Source organism: Strongylocentrotus purpuratus, unplaced genomic scaffold, assembly GCF_000002235.5.
Source record: "Strongylocentrotus purpuratus isolate Spur 01 unplaced genomic scaffold, Spur_5.0 spur5_scaffold_21, whole genome shotgun sequence".
In the NCBI taxonomy this organism is placed as follows: domain Eukaryota; kingdom Metazoa; phylum Echinodermata; class Echinoidea; order Camarodonta; family Strongylocentrotidae; genus Strongylocentrotus; species Strongylocentrotus purpuratus.
In genome coordinates, this window is record NW_022145607.1 from 11667690 (window position 1) to 11682027 (window position 14338).

At 37.7% G+C, this 14338-nt stretch overlaps 1 protein-coding gene across 1 annotated transcript; it reads right to left on the reverse strand.

Moving 5' to 3' along the window:
- Positions 1 to 6865: 6865 nt before the first annotated feature.
- On the reverse strand, positions 6866 to 12180 carry LOC105445053 (5-hydroxytryptamine receptor 1-like). Its single transcript, XM_011680069.2, has 5 exons — positions 11934 to 12180; positions 10975 to 11188; positions 9318 to 9812; positions 8375 to 8561; positions 6866 to 7658 (listed from the first exon to the last, which is right to left on the reverse strand). The coding sequence occupies exons 1-5, from the start codon at positions 12041 to 12043 to the stop codon at positions 7417 to 7419; spliced, it is 1248 nt and encodes a 415-aa protein (XP_011678371.2). The 5' UTR covers positions 12044 to 12180; the 3' UTR covers positions 6866 to 7416.
- Between the last annotated feature and the right edge of the window lie 2158 nt (positions 12181 to 14338).

A 14338-nucleotide genomic window follows, 5' to 3' on the forward strand; every position in this document is an offset into this window, starting at 1 on the left:
GACAGTCACTGTACTTTATAAGGAAAGAGGTTGTAGTAAGGGAATTAATTTGTGTTTCTATGCATTATGTTCGTATACCTTTTATCCCCCTCCCCCTTTCCCCCCTCTCTATATCTATCTATCTATTTTTCTCCTCTCTCTCTCTCTCTCTCTCTCTCTCTCTCTCACACTTGAGAACTTGAAGGGCGGGAGGATGAAGGGAAAGGGGGGGGGGGGCTTAGAAGAGCTGGGCTTCTTCGTTGTTAGTACCCATATTTAGGATGTTCCCTATCCCCTTTATAGTCTTTCGCTTTCTATCTTACTCTCATTCTCTCTCTCTCTCTCTCTTTCTCTCTTTCTCCCTCCACCCTCTCACTCTCTCGCTCTGTCTCTAGTCTATAGCTCTCTCTCCAGCGCCAGAAAGCTATGTCCCATTTATGAGTACATTAATTCCCCTTTTGCCAGTTTTATAACGATTCTCGAGTTTTCAAATGAAGTTTCCAAAATTTTTGTATAAGTATTTGGTTTAGTTCTTTTGTCTTTTTCACTGAACACAGTCCCATCCTACCCTGCAGTCTGTAAACAATGATGGGCAGAGTTTTACTTGTCGTATGAAAGGGAGCTTTACTTGCACGAGGCATTACAAAGGTCATTTTACATTCAAGGCTATTAAAAGCACCCCCCCCCTCCCTCTTAAATGAAAAATAGAAGAGCTTCGAATTTGGGGCCTGCATCCCAGAGCAGAATCAGCTAGTGCTCAACAAAGACCTTGGGAAAGAACTCAATTAACATGTTTGTTTGTTTATTTGTTTATTCAGTTATTTATGTTCATTGACAAGATACCTATCGATAGTTATTTCAAATACAGCCAAGATTGCCGAGCCATGAATTATCTACCGCTCCATTTCCTAAAATCAGAGTCAACGTTAGCATTTTGCCCGGTCAGCACTTGGATGAGAGACCATCTGGGCAAACACCTCTCTTTTTCCCTCTCTTTTTTGTTTGTTGTCGTTGTTGCTTTTTTTAGAAACAGAGAGCCCCTTTTGGATTTAACCATTTGTAATGATTCGTTCTCTCTTCATGTTCCCTTCAGAAGATGACGTCATTGTTGAAAACAATAATCATATAAAATAATTGTTACATAATATAACAGTGTTTTGAAGTGACCTTGGAGAGAGTATTTATTAGTGCTTCAGATGAGTCCTATGGATGAGCTGGATTGGGTTTCAGATGAAATTTATAGAGACATAACGTAATGCCTAATAAAACCTGAAACTGAGGGCGACAAACACTAACCTAATTTCATGTACATGATGTGTTAGTCTTATTTCTGTCGACTAGGATGGGAGACTGCCTGAGAAAATGTATGACCAAAAGTAAAGCTTTCTGTTATTATTTTGAATAGAGAAATCTTTTTGAATGAAACCCAACATTTTGATAATATATTTGTCTTTCTGTGTTGTATTGTTCTTTTATTTTCTGTCATGCTACCATTATTTTCATGAATTTTCCTTATTTACTTTCCGTGGTAGAGCCCTCCCTGTTGACTGTAATGTTTTGTCATAAATGAAATCACTTGCAGTGATATGGTCGTTTCATGCCTGCAACATTTCATTTATTAATATTCTTTTAATCCAGAACATTTCTTCTGTTTTTTGGATAAGCATGGGTGGGTTTCATATACATCAAAATTAACTGCAGCCGAATCTCGCTGTATTTTAATAATATATATCAAAATTTGCCATAAATCAAGATAGGAATTTAATGACAGGTCTTGATTAAAATGAAATATTTAGAAGCATTAGTATATGTCATGATTCTCGGGCAAGCACTCAGAAGGAAAAAAAAAAGGGGGGGGGGGTAGATAAAATGTACAGCTTATTTCATTCCATGAAGTGTTTCAAAATTTGTTTGTTATCAAATCAATTCAGTATTTGATGATGTCTTTTATGAGTAGGCAAACATTACAATTTTAACAGTGTTTAAGGTTCAAGGTCTATCATTCTATTGTAAAATGCGCATAAACAGAGCAGTATGTTGAAGGGGAGGGGGGGGGGGGGGTATATAACGCCTAAATCCAGCCTGAGAATTCCGGGGCGACCGTCCAAATTTACCTTGATGAACGCGGAAAAAAAAGAAGCTAAATTCCCCAATCTACCTAGGATTATCATTATGAAAACCAGAGTATATTTTATATTGAAAATAGTGTAATAAAACAACGTGGTACTGTTCTCTTATACATAGGCGTACGGGTACGATTTGACGGACGTGATTTTTGTTGAGTGCTTATTATATAACTCCAATGTATTTTCATTATTAGAATATACAAGATAATACAAAGTAAACCAAATAATCAAACAATAACATAATTATAGACCAAATAATTACCAGAACATTTATAATGTCAAATTTCTGGGGAAAGGAGGGGTTTCAGTCTCTACCCCGCCCTGTATACGCCAGTGTTTGTATGTAGACGTGGAAGTGAAAAGCAAACACTGGATATTCAACTGGAACAGTGTCGGCTATAAAATGTATGATATACATTTTGAAAGTAAGGAAAATAAATTAACAGGGCATTAAAATCTGTCCATTGTATTAACAAGTGTATTAATCGTGGAAGGAGGTACTATATCCATCATAAATAATATATAATTTTGAGAAGGGGATTGTTAGTTACTGAATATACCATTCATCATGTTCATACCATCAAACGTATAGTCTAACTTATGTAGGACAAACTTAACAAGTCAAATTCTATTCAAGTTACTCAGTTTCCATTCTCAAAACCAGACATTTAATTCCATGTATTATTATTGGCAGATTTCCATTGGTTTCTAGGTCTTGCCATGGCTGTTAAGAAACTTGTCTAAAAATACAATCTCTTCATATGTACTCTTTCAATATGCCCTCCTTCCATTATTCCAAATGGAGAAAGAGAATTCAAGGGCAGGAAGCAAATTGAGTCCTTAAAAAAACGAACCATTCACAAAATTCACGTAAACGTTGACAGAAATCATGCCAATTGATAAGAAATTTCAATATGTTTCTATAAATTAGACTATACTGCTGTGATTTGAATACATATAGTTGCCCTTCAGCGTCCTCGTGAATAACAATGTGCTTCGAGTTCAGCCAAAGAAAGGTCGGGTAAGTCAATGATGTTTGCCGGAAACTCAATATCCTTTGTGCGAGTAGCTCACCGGTGGATGAAAACACATCCACTGTGACATCATCACGACGTCGGTCCCTGTACAAAACGAGTATGGTGTCTTCGACCCTGTTGACTGTAGTTCCATAAACATCCTTGTCATGGAGATGGATCCTTTGGATGAGAGACCCTGAGGCGTTCAGGATGCAGACATCCTTTTTCTCTGGACTGCACTTGGTATTTCCGTTCGCTGATGGACTGCACCTGGACCTGACCATGATATTTCCGTTCGTCATAGCATGCACCTCGAAGATTCCAATATCCCCAGTGTCGAGATTCCCGTCAAGTGTCCAATCTTTTGGGTTGATTAGGTGAATAGTAGAAGAGCCGTGGATTGCTGCCATGAGCCTTCCATCTGCCGCAAGAGTCACCAAAATGCTAGCCGTTGATGGATCTTTACCGGGCTCTTCAATTATTGAGATACTCTTGATGATTCGCCATTCGCATTCCTTCCAGTTGTTGATAATGACGACCGTGCCATTGCGAGTGCCACATGCAACTAACCCTTCTGTCCCAATGTCTTCAAGCGAAACACAGCGGTATAGGTTGGCTATGTCTGTCTTTCTAAATACCTTTTTTGTTTGACCATTTTCCAAGTTCTTGACGAAAATATGACCGAGAAACGTGTCTTTGAGAACGACATGTTGTCCGCCTATCGACCCTATTAAATAGCACGGGCCTCTTATAGGTTGAGTGATGGTGACCAATTTCCAATAGTTTTTGCTGGTCGGTGGCATTATCTGTTTTGCAGTTATAGTTGATATACTATGTTTAATCACGAAGTTACAAAGTTATGTTTACATTTAAAATTTTGAATGAGAGATATCACCCTTAGTTGATAACAACAACGACCTTCGGACCTCTTACCTCGCACAAAACATTGTCGAATTATGATCACTGAATGCAGTCATACATTCATTTGTGTGGGTGTGTGTGTGTGTGTTTGTGAGTGAGGATGATTGTGGGGGTGGATTTCCCGTCGCCAAAATGCATGCATTGGTTATCAATAGGTTGGGTTGTACTTAGGCCACTTCACGGGAAGCCTCGGCAAAGTCCGTTTCGGTTTTTCCTTCTATGTGTATTTTTTCAGTAAAATCTGTTAAAACAACCATAAAGACATCGATATACTGGTGCTACATACTACTATTACTCTACTTCTACTACACTCCTACTGCTGGTACTACTGCTGATACTGCTACTCCTGCTACTACTAATACTACTAATACTTTTACTACTCCTTTTTCTACTATTACTAGCACTACTACTACTACTACTACCAATAATACCACGACTACCACTACTACCACTACTACTACTACTACTACTACTACTACTACTACTACTACTACTACTACCACTAATACCACTACTACCACCACCCCTACTATTAATACTACTACCACCACTACTACCACTACTACTACTACTACTACTACTACTACTACTACTACTACTACTACTACTACTACTACTACTACCACTACTACCACCACCCCTACTGCTACTACTACCACCACTACTACCACTATTATTGTTACTATTACTACTACTAGTACTACTACTACTACTACTACTACTATTATTACTACTACTACATATACCAGCGGCGGATCAAGGATTTATAAACAATACAAATTGGTGCATAAAAACGTGGAGAGGGGGCGAAGGAGTGGCCGATTCGGTCCCTACCTGGTTCAGCCACTAACAAGTTTGGCTGCTGCTGCTGCTGCTGTTACTTCTACTACTTATACTACTACTACTACTATTACTACTACTACTACTACTATGACTACTCCTACTTCTACTACTTCTACTACTAATACTTCTACTACTTCTACTACTACTACTAATACTACTACTTCTACTACTGTTATGCTAGTATATTACGACTACCATTCCGACTACTAGTTCTATATTACTACTACTACGAGTACTACAACTTATACTAATAAGTATACTACTCCTACTACTAATACTACTACTACTTCTACTACTTCTACTACTGGTACTGTTAGGATGATGGTTATTATTACATAAAGATAAAATGTCCTGTATTATGATACATTATGATAATGTACATTATTTTTAAAAAAATAAAAAAATAAACATGACAACATCAATCAATCTTCTCAACACGATTACTTCAACCACTATTGGGGATTTAATGACAGATGGGCAATGCGTGTGAAGACATGATGATGATCATAGAAAGTGAAACAAGTTAACTCATTGACTCAAGACAAGTCATTATGCGGTGATAAATAAGTTTCAGTTTGTTCTTCAGATTGTTATTTTCACTATCATAAAAAGACTTTTAGATATGTAAACAGTATTTGTATAATTATACACATTGCAGTTAATATCAATTAATCAAGATACACATGGTGTTGGATTGCATTTAAGTTAGGCATACTATTCAACATCTCGTGGTGGATTATGAAAGTGCGTTAATTACTTTTTACATTTACTTCTAGTGCTTTAATTTAATTTTAATGTGGGGCTTATGCGGATTGCGGAAAGACACTTATGCACATGCGAATTAGGATTGATAACTTGTTGTATTCGGTGATTGTTTGTTTCTTCTCGGTTATAGGCGTTTATCACACCTTGTATCGCTTCTGCGTTGGAGTCTAACATAAATAGCCCCTATATCATGCCTGAAGAAAAGTTAAAAGATAAAGTTAAGCTCTGGTAATGCGATTACACTGTAGCAGATACTGTCTGGAAGCGATTGGAAAATGTTAATTATTTAACATATACATATTAATATAAAAACTGGTGCATATTGTGAGGTTTTGGAATCATCAAATAATGAGAAGTTGACCCAGTCTTGCCAAAGGTCACACGCAAAACTGTGGGAGAACATAAATATGTTTAGGCTGTAAGATTCATTCAAAATTTTCAACTATTTTTCGTCATATTTCGAATGTGATGGCATTTGAAGAGCAAACCTGTTCAGGAGACTTTTTTCTGGTTATTCTTTCACACCAACTACATACAAAAACTCACATGTTATTTTTTGATTTATCCCACAAACCAACAGTCCCTTCAGTTATAGAAAAGTCACAGTACGTGGAAGGAAACACACACACAAACAAACATCAGCAACAACAAAACAGCAAGGAGTTTTGTACGTAATAGCATGGCAGAGGAAATGTTGGAATTTATGGTTTATGACAAGAGATAGCTTTAAATGTGACTTCCGAACATCTCTATTATTAAATTTACACAAATAACAACTTCAACAAAAATGTTAAAGAGTTGTTTGGCGTGTAGTATCACTTAAACAGCCTCGTTCAGATATAAAGTGATAAATCGTCTTGCAGTTTTCTTATTTGTTCTTCGTATCGATTTACAGCGGCATATATGAACGAGCCTTTAAGTGAAATATAAAGCGATTTATATTAGTACAATCTTGATTCATTCTCTATATGGTATCATGTTAGCGTACCTGTTGGCTAACATAATATTAAGCAAATAATTACCGTTGGTGAAGGTGATGGGACAAACTATCACTTCCGAGGCGATCTGGATGTAGCTATCTTCCGAAACGAAGCTGAGGAAAGATAGCGTATACATTCAGATCACCGAGGAAGTGGTAGTTTGCCATCGCCTGAAATCAAAAGGTGATTATTTGCTTTATATTCCACATCGGAAACATTTAATTTCTTCCGTCATTTTAGAGCAACAAATCATCAATTAACAGCTAGCAAACGGTGTACGACACGTACAGTGCATGCAGTACTGTTGTGTACGTATTACGTACATATACGCAACGTATACAAGAAAGTGCGTTGCACTAAAATAGTACTACTATCTACACAGTGCAACGAACTTTTCTTCTCCCATCAATGATGGGCGAACTATCTTTCATCAAGTGATTTACTTTTGACCAATCGTAGTGCAAGATTCTTTGTATGTGGAATAGAAATGTTATTAGTCCATCTATAATCATGAATAAATAAATGAATAAGAGGGCTTCCATAGAGGGCTTCATTCCCGTCTGTGTATTGTACTGAAAGACTGTCGGCGCGTTGATAACAAGTTTGATGAGTGTGTGTGTGAGAGGGGGTGTTTGAAATTTCGTGTGGGAGAATTGAAGAATGATATCGCCCTTTCCCTCTATAGCCGCCACTGGTAGGAACAAAATGACATTTAAACAACGGGTTATCGTAACAACATCCTTCAAAGCGCTCATGCAAAGAAGAAAAACAGTTTTCGGTTCAATTTCAAGGAACCTTTGATCCAATCGATGAAATAATACGACGCATATTCCTGACAACTCGACGCATCTCAGCCCTGACACTCCTGTTGACGAAGGCGTAGATGAGTGGATCGATGAGGGCGTTGCAATACGCCATCCACATGGTAAAGACTCCCAGGCGAGCGGTTTCGTGGCTCCCGATGAGCTTCGAGTGGTAGAGCATGTATGGTGTCCAGCAAGTAACGACCGCGAGGACCAGTAGTATGGCTAGTGCAAAAAAAAAAAAGCATTTTCACGTTAAATTATTTAGGTTTATACTGTCCGTTTGTCTCTCTGTGTGTCATGTCTCTGTCTCACTTACTTCCTTCTTTTTTCACTCTCTGTCTGTCCGTCTGTCTGTCTCTCTGCCTTTCTCTGTCTCTCTCGCCCTCCCCTCTCTCTCTCTCTCTATCTCACATTCTCTCCTGTCATCTTTTACATGTATGTAAAAATAAATCGCACACTCTATACAAGGAGGTTCATGGATTGTAAAATCCTGTTCACAACAATTTTTCCTGAGAATGACCCACATAATTTTGGGAATCTTATGAAAATTAGGTACCAGTGGTTGATTTCCACTATTAAAACATGATATTAATTTACTTTTCATTTAAATGATTTAAATAAATTCAAAGTACAATACGGTTACTTGTCACGGTTACTGTTTCCATTGAAATGTGGGGCATTTAATGCCCAAAGTTTTAATGAAGAAATAATGTCATATCTTGTTCATTTCATTTAAATTGGAGAAATTTTGCGTGGAATATTTCGTGTCGAATTTTAATAGGATGTGTATAGGAGGGTAACGTAAATTATCATTGGATAAATAACTGAAATATGACTTTATCTTCAGTTGCCCGTCACCTCATAATTCTTTAAATTGCATCATTAAGTAATGACAATTTTAATCCAAGTTGTCAAGTATCAGTTATGTATCTCATTACCCATTTTTGCAACTCGCTTGTGTGCCATATGTTTACGCCTCTCAATCTTCAGTCTATTCTTCTTCGCTGTGGTCACATTGGTGGTATGGGCGCCATCTTGCTCATCCTGCAAGTGGTGATTTGAGTGAGTTTCACTGAATTCCACTCTGTCTTTGGTCGCTAAGGCACTGTGTGAAAATATCCAACTCTGAAGGGGATTAATATAAAAGAATAATAAAGTTCCTCTCGCTTAAATGTTGGATTTATTTGACACAATTGTCGTCATCAAATGGACTGTGACACTGTTTCTCATCTGAAACTAAAATAATTCACAGTTTTCTTTTATGACGGAAATTAGATTCAGTTCGATGGTTTGGTGGATTAGGTACGGGCTGGACGAAGATGATAAATTAACCAACATCAAACTTTGTGTATAATTATCTCAAGTCGTTACCCTAATGACCTATACATTTCATAACTTAGTATTAAAATAATACACAGTAGTGAAGGCATTAGTAAGAATTACCCACACGAGGTACCTTTGGAACAGTCTAACACGCCCGAGGCGATAGCCGAGGGTGTTTGAACTGTTTTGAAGGTATCGAGTGTGGGTAATGTTACTAATGCCCGAACAAAATGATGTGTATTATTTGTTGTATAAGATTATGTTTTATTTGCTTTATAAATGATGTTTTATAACATGATTTTGATAATAACCAGTCACTATAAAAAATTACGTGTTAGGCAAAGTAAATGCCTGCAGGTCACGTGTACGCCCTCAACCAATCATTTGATTAGGATCCAAGTCATCATCTTAAAAAACTTGATATACTCTATAATGTCTAAATGAAATGGAAATATGAATTCACCGAACCAACTTGGGAGGAAGAAGGAATCGAGACTAGAGAAACCACAAAGTTCGACTAATGAATACAGAAGGTGAATAATTTGGTTTATTTCTCACCTCATTGCCTTCTCCCGAATCTTGCTGTGCACCCTCATCTGGTTTAGGTGTAGCACCCTCTGTCACAGCTGTGGACATGGTCACCCTGTCCGTTGCCTTGGACCTCGACAAAGAATGACTTTTCAGGCGTCTTTCTTCCTTCCAGAGATGGTAGGTAATGGAAACATAGCAGCCGAGCAAGGAGAGAACGAAAAATCCGTAGTTCAATATAATCGTATTGATGCGGAAAGATTCATTCTCCCGCCACATCATTGAGCAGTGGAGAGTTCCCGGATGGTAGCTGATGTAAGTAGCGTGCCCGATCGTTGCGGAGACGGTCGCCACGGTCGCCACGGTCGCACCGACTAGCCAGGATATGGCGACCATGACGAGCACCCGGCTTCGGTTCGGCTGGAAATGGCGGGACAGGACGAGGATAAGCAAACGATCTACGGCGATCGAGAGAATGGTGGGGAGATTGGTAAAGCTAACCGTGATTACCAAGAAGCCTTGAACCTGTTTTTAGGAACAAAGAGAATCGATATCAAGTTGAATTCACGAGAAACCTGTCTTGTTTTACAAGCCTGCGGATTTCCCAATGTCCCATTGTTCTCCAAAAGATTCCAGGGATTGTCATCATTGGCAGCAGCAGGAGAGGCATTAGCACAGAATCAATCAACAGTGTAGCCTCTATCACTTCTTGAATACACCCCGATTACCATGATTACCAATTCTAAACACCTCACGGCGAGTCAGTTTGATATGTTCTTTGTTTAACTCCAACTTCATTCTAATGACATCCTTTTGCCCACTTGTAAAATCCTCATGGCGCAACATCAACATCATCATTATAACACCCAGTCATGTTAATTACAGGCACATCACCATCACCCCAACTACCACCACCATTATCAGCAGCACCAATACTACCATGGCACTATCACAAGCGTCTTCATCTCCCTTACCCTCACCCACACAATCACAATTACAACCATCACCACTGCCATCACCATAGCCATCCCATCACTCAACACCACTATCATCATTCTTACCATGCAAACCTTCCGATGAGCGCTTAGTATTTATAGTCGACGATGAAGACGAAAGAAAAGACCAGACTAGACCTTAGAACCACAACTATCACCACCATTATCCCCACCACCAGCACTAATACCACCACCACCGTCACCACCACCACCACCTCAATCATCATCATTCTTACCATGCATACTTTTCGATGAGAGCTCAGTATATTGTCGAAGATGGAGACAAGAGATCTGAACCATCACCACCACCACCATCATCCCCACCACCAGCAATAATACCAACATTACCATCACCACCCCACCACGATCCTCATATTTACCATGCATACTTTTCAAAAAGTGATCAGAAAATAGTAATCGTCAAAAATCCAGACAAGGCAAAATACCATACTACACATCAGAAGCACCTCCACCACCACCAATCATACCAACTCCACCACCACCACCACCACCACCACTAATACCAACTCCACCACCATCACCACCACTAATACCAACTCCACCACCACCACCACCACTAATGCCAACTCTACCACCACCACCGCTAATACCAACTCCACCACCACCACCACTAATACCAACTCTTCCACCACCATCTCCACCACAACCATCATCATCATTCTTGTTCTTACCATGCATACTTTTCGATGAGAGCTGAGAAAGTATCCATTGTCAAAGATGGAGACGAAAGAAAACAACATGCTACACAGAACCACCCCCAGGTCCGCAATCGCCAGATTTAAGATCAACAGGTTGTGAGGTATGCATCTCAAAGATTTCACGCGAAGAATGATGAAAATTGTCAAGGTGTTGAAGATGAGAGTTCCCGCCATGATCAATCCAAGACTGTTTGATATCAGAAGGAGTAAAGAAGAAGATGAGTAACTTACGGATTGGGTAAAATTTACTTATCAAAACTTATCTTATCAAAACCTGGTTTCACGAAAAAATATCCAACGATACCGCTATGAGTATCATTTCTATAGTATTGAAAACTTTCAAAATGATGCCGAAAAGCTTGAGGACATTTAATTTAAAATCTATGTCTACCCAATTTTGTATTATTACCGACCTATAATATTAAAATGGCACAATCCAAGATGGTACTTGTTTTCCTTGATGAATCCATTAACAATTGCCTTGTTTATATGTAGCATGATAAATAAAAACGTCCAATTCCCCAACTAGGATAGTTTTATTAGAAACCACTGCCATGTCCCTGACCTCCTGGAGGCAGAAATGTAAGTAACTATTTTCGATATGTTAGAATAATAACAACATAATTTTTCTCGTCCTTAATAACATGTCGGTATATCATTTTCTGAACTTGTTTTCATAAAATATATTATTCACTCAATTTAACAATGACATACAGAATAAAAACCCTTGAATGTCAATGTCGATCCTGTCTGTCAAAGTGTACCGTTAAAAAAATAGTCGTCTCGTTGTCGGATGCCTGATCGAGTCGTCTCCAAATATTTGCGACCCCAATATGAACAAAAATTCCCCATGTTCGGTAGGTAATATAAGTATATATAATTTTATTTAAAAAAAAATAAACGGAGTTCATAATTTTACTAGTAATACATACCTAAGGGACTGAAGAACCTGGTCCGCTATTCCCGGCAAGTCATGATCAGTAGCTTCATGAGTTGGATAAATCTCCCGCGTTATATCAGTAGGATACATTGTATATTCCATGGCGATTTATAAAAACGTGAAGAAAGCGGAAATAAAGTTAGACCCTACTTTTTTCGCAATGAAAGAAATGGCTTCCGGATGCACTAGATTCACTCGAAAGCAATCTGTTTTTTTATTTTTGCAGAAAAGAACTGCATTAGTTGTCTGTATTTTGTGACATACAATCATGTCTGTCTGATGTTTAGGGTAATGAGCCAGGAGTTACCACAGCAATCTTCTTGGTAATAGGAGTAAGAGTTGCGATGAACACTTAGTGCTATTTGTGTCATGAGATCCTAGATTAATTTGTGTTTATTCCTATTATCTGATGACACGTTGGTTTTGACGGATGCGGTATGTATCGTTTCTTGTATCAGTTGCATTGTTTTCCATTAAGTTCATTGTTTATCTATTTCCTTGTTCATGAAGCTCGTTAAGCTGGTGTACTTGAGACCTATTAATCGAGAAGGTCATAATATTGAGTTACCTTTAATAAGAGCAGAAAGAAAATGTCCCATTGAACATGAGCCCTTGATATAATTATTAAAAATATGTTTCTATACAACCCAATATATGGAAAAAATAATTTCCGTCATCAATAACTTGGGAAATAAACGTTAATGAAATACCTGTACAGAACAAATTGGAGAGGACCTCGCAAGATACGTCACAGTATTGCCAAGCGCCCAATCGGTGTTTCACTGATCACAACTTTATAAATTAATGACTTTCCTACTTTTAATCGGATATTGCATACAAGTATCACTAAATGTTTCTCTCGTTTTTCTGCTTTCAACAATACCAGCTAATTATTACGATTGATTTCCCCTTTAAAGATAAAGTTGAGTACTGGACATGATGTTGTCTTGTGAAATAAATTGCATCGTAGAAGTAAGGAAAGGTCTCTCTCTTTTATATTTGCATATTATGGAGATGACAGAGATGAAACTTGGCATGAAACTAACTATTGCGAAAGTAGATTATTTACGAGTGTCATAACCTTTCACCACTGATCAAGATACCAGGTCAGTGTGAAATAAATATTTATTTCCATCACAGTCACGTTTCTAATCTTTTTATTCATTTATTCAATGTCGAAAGTAGTTCCCGAGAAAAGTAATTGATCGTGTGCTGGCTGCATATCAGTTTAAAGCATGATGAACGGTAAAGTTCCCTTTGATATTGATAATAAAAGATTATAAAACTTATGTTTCTTTATTATTAACAAGTACATTTTGATGCCATTGTCTTTATTATTTCACTTCTGAATACATACAAATATCAGTAAATTACATAAAAACATATATGAAGAAATATGAACTTATTTTAAAGAGAACTGGCCAGGGCTACAAGATATGCGAAGCTTGATGCCTTGTGAGCACTGGCAATCGAGTAAACTTGCAAGCATAGTGTATTACATTTCTATGATTATTTAAATGTTCTTATAGGATGCAGAATTTTTAAAAGAATTTTCTTCCTGGCTCAACGTACAAATTATGCAATCATAAGAGTAAAGCCGTGGACAACTAAAATGAAATCACAGCTTTTACACTTTCAATTGGCAGGGTATGTGGTCTGCCAAGTCAGGGCCCACGAAACGGCCGGTCTGGGGGGGGGGGGGCCTCCCCCCCCAATCTTTTGAAAAAAGTATGTTAACGAGAAATAGAAAGGAGGAAAGAAAGAAAGACGCTATATCTTTAATTGTTAAATACAAAATGATACATTTTGCTCTATACCTAAAACGATCGTAAATTGATCCTATTAGTCGATCGTGTGAGTTCATAATTATTATCTAAAGTGCCTAAAATGGTTTGTTCTATACCCAAATCTCACTTTTAGGTACTAATATTAATGATAATCTTAGTCGATCGTGTGAGTTCATAATTATTATCTAAAATGCCTGAAAATCTTCATTTAGTGACATTACGTGTTTTAAACTATTGAACAATGACATTAATGACACCTGTCGTTCTATACGCTTAGGTAAAAGTTCTAGACATTTTGTGGCACCGCTTTATGACAGAGTCATCGTGTTGCACCACGCTTTACTCACTAGCGAATATTTTCTTGTTCAAAATAGGCCTATTCGTATAAATTCAATCCAAAATTCAACTTCCAGCCTTTCTGAAAACTTAAGACATATGTGATAGGAAGAGATGGTACGCTACTCGCTTATATTATATTTTAAATATAGATTTATTTTTCACCTATAAAATGTACTCCTAAAATAAAAGGACAACGTTAAATTTTCTGATCTTTAGTTAGTGTCTCATTTTAATGAAATATTACTTCAGACCATGATTTACGTCTTTAAAC